Source organism: Otolemur garnettii, unplaced genomic scaffold (assembly GCF_000181295.1).
Source record: "Otolemur garnettii isolate 467f Iridium unplaced genomic scaffold, OtoGar3 scaffold00112, whole genome shotgun sequence".
Classification (NCBI taxonomy): Eukaryota; Metazoa; Chordata; class Mammalia; order Primates; family Galagidae; genus Otolemur; species Otolemur garnettii.
The window spans coordinates 1,696,321-1,704,005 of record NW_003852507.1 but is presented as its reverse complement, the minus strand read 5'-3'; the positions used below and the strand labels follow the sequence as shown (position 1 = coordinate 1,704,005).

Genomic DNA, 7,685 nt, shown 5'->3' with positions numbered 1-7,685 from the left:
GCTATTTTTTGGTTGCAGCTGTCATTGTTGTTTGGCGTGTCCGGGCTGGATTTGAACCTGACACCTTAGGTGTATGTGGCTGGCGCCTTAGCCACTTGAGCCACAGGCACCGAGCCTCCAGAGAGGTTTTAGGTAAGACAAAGTATAGAAACTACACACTCAGTGATCAGAAGGAAAAAGAGGACTTCTTATTCAAGTGGTGTGTTCACTCCTTCCCATACCTTGCACAGTACCCAATGACAGGGCCACCTCCTCATGATCCAAAGCTCTCCGATAGGCCTTCTGGAAACGGCATTTGATTTTCATTTTGTCTAGGAGGGAAAGGAAGTCAGCGTGATGAGAAAAGACTTCTGCCCACCTTCCTAGTGCTAACACTATCTAGAGTTTGAGGATAACAAGATGGTTATTTTCAGAGAAAGACCAAAAAGCCACAGCCAACTCTAAGGATTTCTGCACAGATGATATCAACACATGACACTCATCTGCCCCATCTCCTGCCTCCACCTGCACACATGCTTGTCCTTCAGCCTGAAGTACTGTGTTTCCCCCAAAATAAAGACACTGTCTTATATTTATTTTTTCTCAAGAAGACACACTAGGGCTTATTTTCAGGGGATGTCTTCTCTCTGCGCCAAAATGCGTGGCATGGCTATGCAGATATGCTGCATTGCCACGCCCATCACTAGGTCCTATTATCGGGGTAGGGCTTATATTTAACAAATGCATAAAAAATCCTGCTAGGGTTTATTTTTTGGGTAGGTCTTATTTTTGGGAAAATACAGTATCTTCTCACTGAGAATTGTACTTCAATATTTATTACATTAATGGATGAAAGGAGAAAAACCATATTGTCATTTTAATTGTTGCCCCAAAATAATTAAATTCAATGAATATGCCTGATTAAAAAAAAACCACACACACACTTAATGGCAAAACACTAAGCACAACTCCATTAAAGTTAGTAATAAAACAAAGATGCCTGCTCTCTCCTCTATTATTCTCATTGTTATTCAACACTGTTCTTTCTGAAGTTCCTAACCAATATAAGTGAAGAAAGAGAAATAAAACTTTTAAATATTTGAAAGAAAGAGAAAAATATGGCCACTTTTAAGGTAGTATAATGTTTCCTAAGAAACTGAAAGAGAACCAACTAAAAAACTATTAGAACTAGTAACAGTTCAATAAGATGACTAGATATAAGAATGCACAAGGGCGGCACCCATAGCTCAGTGGGTAGGGCGCCAGCCACATACACGAGGGCTGGTGGGTTCAAACCCGGCCTGGACCTGCTAAAACAACAATGACAACTGCAACAAAAAAAACAGCCGGGCGTTATGGCAGGCGCCCGTAGTCCCACCTACTTGGGAGGCTGAGGCAAGAGAATTGCTGAAGCCCCAGAGTCTGAGATTGCTGTGAGCTATGACACCATGGCACTCTACCCAGGGTGACATAGTGAGACTGTCTCAAAAAAAAAAAAACAAAAAAACACACCACTCAGCAGCTAAATAAATACCAGCAACATTCAATTAGGAAAGTAATCTTTTTTAAAAAAAAATCCATAAAAATACCCAGGAATAGATGTATAAAACAAGAAAACTCAGGACTTTACTGAAGGACATAAAAGAAGATCTAAATAAAATGGAAAAAACATACAAGGCTCCTAGGTGGAAAGACTAAGTATAATATTATAATGATGTCGATTGTCCCTAAGTTAATCTGTACATGTAAAGCAATCTCAAAGAGATTTTTTTGCCCTCTGAAACTTGACAAGCTAGATCTAAAAATACACTGGGAAAGTTGCTCTTTATAGAGGAATGTCAGATCACATTTCTTCCAAGTAGAAGGAATAACAGAATTTTTTAAAAATCACCATTTTTAAATTCCTAATAAAATGGATGTTAACATCATATAGATGCTAAAACCATCAGGGGAGAAGGGTGGGGGACCCTGAAATACAGAGATAAGGCTGACAATATCTAAACTCACTAAATAATCTTTGCATCACTCAAAGTGGAAACCCAGCCATTACATGCTTCATGATATAATACAATAGGTAGTATACTGCCCCACCTATAAAGTATTCTTGTCTAAAAATTAAACTTGGCTTTAATCAAACCTCTAGGTTTAACTGCCATTTTATTAAAAATATGAATACTAGAGGAGTAAGTTAAACTATGTGGAAACAGGCTGGGCGCAGTGGCTCACACCTATAATCCTAACACTCTGGGAGGCTGAGGCAGGTGGATTGCTTAAGCTCACAAGTTCGAGACCAGCCTGAGCAAAAGCAAGACCTGTCTACTAAAAATAGAAAAACTGAAGCAAGAAGCTAGCTTACGGGCAGTGCCTGTGGCTCAAGGAGTAGGGCACCAGCCCCATATACCAGAGGTGGCAGGTTCAAACCCGGCCCCAGCCAAAAACTGCAAAAAAAGAAAGAAGCTAGCTTGAGCTGGGTGAGGTGGCTCATACCTGTAATCCCAGCACCTGGGAAATGAAGGCAGGTGGACTGCCTGAGCTCATAGGTTTGAAAACAGCCTGAGCCAGAGTGAGACTCCATCTCTAAAAATAGCCAGGCATTGTGGTGGACACCTGTAGTCCCAGCTACTTGAGAGGTTGAGACAAGAGAATCACTTAAGCCCAAGAGTTTGAGATTGCTGTGAGCCTTGACATCACAGTGCTCTACAAAGAGTAACAAAGTGAGACTCTGTCTCAAAAAAAAAAAAAAAAAAGAGGATAGCTTAAGCCCAAGAGTTAGAGGTTGCTGTGAGCTATGATACCATGGCATTCTACCCAGGGCAACAGCTTGAGACTCTGTCTCAAATAAATAAATAAAGTATGTGAAAGCAATTTGCCAAATCCCAAATGTAAGATGTTCTATAAAACAAATGACCTGGTTTCTCCAACAAATCGATGGTATGAAAAGAAGTGTATGGGGTAGGATGAGGGAGCTCATGTACAATAAAAGAGCCTTAACCAAATGCAATGTGTTGATCCAGATTAGAATAAACCAACAGTGAAAGGACACCTTTGAGATAATTGAGGAGATCTAAATATAGACTGAGAATTAAATGATGTTAAGGAATTATTGCTAACTTGGTTAGGTGAGATAATGGTAGTCATGTTTAAAAAACAAACCACAAAAACTTTCAATGGCTTCCTTTCTCATCTAGAATGAAAGCCAAAATTCTCACACTGGCCTACCAGGCCATATGTGATCCAGTCCCCCTCTACTGCTCCGGTTTTATTTCATCTCCTCTATCTCCTTCATATATCTCAGTTAATCCACAATGAGATTCTCACTGTTCCTGAAAGGTACTTTATCTGTTCCTACCTCAGACTGCTTTTCCCTCTGCTAAGATGCTTTTCTCTCCTGCCTCAGATCTGCACAACTTATTCTCTTCCTTTTTTAATTCTTCAAGGAGGCTTTCCTTGGCCACCCTATATAAAATTGCAATCACTTCCTACTCGCCAAGAAAACTCCCTACCCCCCATTCTGCTCTATTTTTCTTCTATCACCTTTATTTTTTGTTTTGAGATAGGTTCTTCCTCTGTCAACAGGGCTAGAATGCAGTGGTGTCAACATAGCTCACTGCAACCTCAAACTCCTGGGCTTGAGCAATCCTCCTGCCTCCACCTCTTGAATAGCTGGGACTACAGGCACACATCATCACACCTGGGTAATTTTTCTATTTTCTTGTAGAGACAGGGGTCTTGGTCTTGCTCAGGCTGGTATGGAAATCCTAGCCTCAAGTGATCCTCCCATTTCAGCCTCCCAAAGTGCAAGGTGAGCCACTGCACTCAGCCTTCTGTCACCATTAACATACATTTGACTCATTTATCTTTTTCTTTTTTTTTGAGACAAAGTCTCACTCACTTTGTCGCCCTCGGTAGAGTACCATGGCATCACAGCTCACAGCAACTTCCAGCTCTTGGGTTTAGGTGATTCTCTTGCCTTAGCCTCCTGAGTAGCTAGGACTATAGGCACCCACCACAATGCCGGGCTATTATTTTTGTTGCAGTTTGGCCGGGGCTGGGCTTGAACCCACCACCGTCAGTATGGGGCCGGTGCCCTACCCACTAAGCCCTCATTGTCTGTTCTCTATTTTGTTCACGCTGTATCTCCAGCAACTAGAACCATATCTGACATAGGTAATCAATAAACATTTGTTGAATAAATTAATAACCTTATCACTATTCTAACAGATGAGGAAACCAAGGTTTAGAGAAGTGAACAACCTTACCTAAATTCACACAAAAAAGTGGCAGAACAAGGCCTGAGTCCAGCTCTCTGACACCAAATTCTATACGTTTTTTTTTTTCTTTTGGCTGGGGCTGGGTTTGAACCCACTACCTCCAGCATATGGGGCTGGTGCCCTACTCCTTTGAGCCCAGGCACGGCCCAAATTCCATACTCTTGGTGATTCCACTATATTACCTCTACAGTATGTCTGTATTATTGAATACTATGTTATCAAACATAAGTCCATAATTAATTGCAAACAATCAAATTTCGAACAAACACATGAGGGATGGTCCAATTTTTGTTTAGAAAAACAAAAAGTATATGTGTGTACATTAAGCAGAACCATATGAAATACATCTTTTCGTAAAATGTATTGACCAAGATGAAATATCTAGAAAGTAAATGGTGTGCAGGCACTTAATAGTCTGGACTCAGCTCACCTCTCAGTGTTTCCGTCTTTCACTTCACATTCCAGTAAAGTAAAACTGCTCATAGTTCCCCCAACATGCTGATTCACCCCTCCATGCTTTTATATAGGAGTATAGTTTGTTGGTTAATAACTTGCACACTGCAGCTTGCACCTGTAATCCCAGCACTTTGGGAAGTTGAGGCAAGAGGATCACTTAAGGCCAGGAGTTCAAGAGCAACCTGGGCAACATAGCAAGACCCCATCTCTATAAAAAAATAGTAATGATAAAAAAAATAAGAGTGCCCACACTGGAAGCAGTCAGGCCTGGATTGATTGATTGATTTTTTTACAGATAGGTTTTCACTCTGTCACATTGGCTGAAGTGCAGTGACACAATCATAGCTTACCGCAACAATTAGCTGTCTTTACTACTGGTTCACGCTATTCATCCTGCCTGAAATTCCCTCCCTCCTCTTCCCATCTAACTGAGTTCCTACATATCCTTTAAAAATCCAACTTAAAGGCTCGGCGCCTATGGCTCAACCAGCTGGGGCGCCAGCCACGTACACCTAGGGTGGCGGGTTCGAGTCCCCAGCCCGGACCCGCCAAAAAACAACAGTGACGGCTGCAACCAAAAATGGCCAGGCGTTGTGGCGGGCGCCTGTGGTCCCAGCTGCTTGGGAGGCGGAGGCAGGAGACTCGCTTGAGCCCAGGAGTTGGAGGTTGCTGTGAGCTGTAATGCCACGGCACTCTACCCAGGGGGACAGCTTGAGGCTCTGTCTCAAAAAAAAAAAAAAAAAATCCAACTTAAAAATTACATACCTCAAAACCGTCTCTTTCTTTCCTCCCACACAGTTAAATGCTCCTTCTTAAGTGGAATCCCTGTTTCTTGTATACTCCTACTGTCATTATTTAAGTGTCTTTCTCCCTTTCTTAAAAACACTACCAATTTCTTACTCATTACCAAATTCCTCTACATAAGTGCCTAACGCTTAGTTAAGTGTTTAATGTTAGCTAAGGCGCCAGCCACGTACACCTAAGGTGGCGGGTTCGAATCCCGAGCCCAGACCCGCCAAACAACAATGACAGCTGCAACCAAAAAATAGCCGGGCGTTGTGGCGGGCGCCTGTGGTCCCAGCTGCTTGGGAGGCGGAGGCAGGAGACTCGCTTGAGCCCAGGAGTTGGAGGTTGCTGTGAGCTGTAATGCCATGGCACTCTACCCAGGGGGACAGCTTGAGGCTCTGTCTCAAAAAAAAAAAAAAAAGTGTTTAATGTTAAATTGGGCCTACACACAAATCCAACTTATACTCCAGTTTCTCTTCAGATCATACAAATCTTTCACCTTTTACAAGTCCAATTCAAAGTCAAACTGTGTCCTTTCCACTACATTCCACTTCCTCCTCTATACTCTAATGTACATCAAGTATTTTGATAAGGTAACATAACTATATATATGAAGAAAATTACCGCCTTAATGACAGACACTGAATTTAAAGCTAGCATTTTTTCTAACAAAACACACTGTTCTTTCAGAGGTCTTGTTTTGTTTGTTTTGGCCGGGGCTGGGTTTGAACCCACCACCTCTGGCACATGGGGCTGGTGCCCTACTCCTTTGAGCCACAGGCGCCGCCCCAGAGGTCTTTAATAGTGAGTTTTTGACTACCGTGATGGTACACCCACACTCATCCTACACAATTCATTCCTGGACTGAGTTCAGACCAGAAAGGCAGCCCTGACCTCCCTCAGGAAGGAACTCACACTTCAGAGGAATCTCCCTCTCATGCACAACGGTGAAGGGCAACTTCTTCTGGTCGTCTAGTGGCACTGACTCCCGGGTAAATACGACAGTGACAGGCACCATGAGCCGAAGCTGTGGGAATGAGCATGAGGGCCATCAGCTGAGTCTCACCTCGCCGGTGGGCTGTCCTCTGACCCTCCTCCACCGCGATCTCACCTGCAGGGCATTCAGGCCACTGATCTGGGAGTAAGGTAAAGGGGCTCGGTAGGTCTCCGTGGTCTTCCACCAGAGCGGCAGCCCCAGCACGATGGCCACCGTCGCGAAAAAGAGGGCGGCGCGCTTGCCCCGGACCACCTCTAGGGATATGCAGGGACCGAGTGAGGGGCCGAAAACGCGCTCGGGGGCCGGCCACACCCGGACGCGAAGGAGCCCAGGAAACCGGCACCCAGAGGCCCTTGGCCCGTGCTCGTAGGGATTTCGGTGCTAGGGGACCCAGCCCAAGTCTGAAGGGATCCCATTGAAGCGACCCCCGACCCCCGCGTCTGCAGGACCTCTCGCACCCCACAAACCCTATCCCGGCATTCCCTCCTTGCAATCTTCGAGCTGCAGGCCTCCACCCGAAGCCTACCGCACCTAGGTCTGTAGCCGCAGCCGCGGAGGCCGCCATGCTTGCTTGCGTCCCTTGAGGGGCGGGGCCGCGTAAAGCCTCTCCCAATTGGAAACCCCTCAACGAGGGGGCGGGACCACGGCAGCGATCCGGGCCAGTCGCGAGCTACACGTCGGACCCACAGGCCGGAGAAAGCAGCGAGGGAAGTTTGAAAGGTTACCAGAACGCCGAGGGGCGGTCCAGGGGGGCTGTGCTGGTTTAGTTTTCAGCTTCCCAGCAGAACACGCTCCAAGCCCCAGGGGTTAGGAGTGCAAATTCTGCAGTCGTTAAATACTAGCTTGACAACCACGGGCAGCTCTGAGGCACATCTGAAAAGTGGACATATTTAAAGGAGGCCATTCGTGTAAAGGGCCTGGCGCACGGAAAACCCTCAGATATAAACTATCATGATCATTGTTTACCATTATATTATACAGGTCCTCTTCCGGCCACCTTCACCTTAAAACTCAAAGGAGGCGGTAAGCTAAGTACTCTTTTAGCATAATTGGCACTCCCAGTATTTTTTTTTTTTTTTTTTTAAGACAAGGTCTCGCTATATTGCCCAGGCTGGTCTTGTGCTCCTGGACTCAAGCGATGATTCCTCCCCCGGCCTCCACCACGCCCAGCTTTCCAGTTCAGTATTTTTTTTTTT

General features: G+C 44.9%; 1 protein-coding gene across 1 annotated transcript in view; it reads right to left on the bottom strand.

The window, feature by feature from the left end:
* PIGS (phosphatidylinositol glycan anchor biosynthesis class S) overlaps window positions 1–7,061 on the bottom strand; it is a 17,738-nt gene extending 10,677 nt beyond the window's left edge. Inside the window, exons 1-4 of the mRNA XM_003797153.3 lie at window positions 7,021–7,061; window positions 6,604–6,743; window positions 6,408–6,519; window positions 222–311 (exon numbers count right to left, since the gene is read on the bottom strand). Coding sequence (XP_003797201.1) covers window positions 222–311; window positions 6,408–6,519; window positions 6,604–6,743; window positions 7,021–7,054 — 376 coding nt within the window. The 5' untranslated portion in view covers window positions 7,055–7,061. The remainder of the gene's footprint in view (window positions 1–221; window positions 312–6,407; window positions 6,520–6,603; window positions 6,744–7,020) is intronic.
* Between the last annotated feature and the right edge of the window lie 624 nt (window positions 7,062–7,685).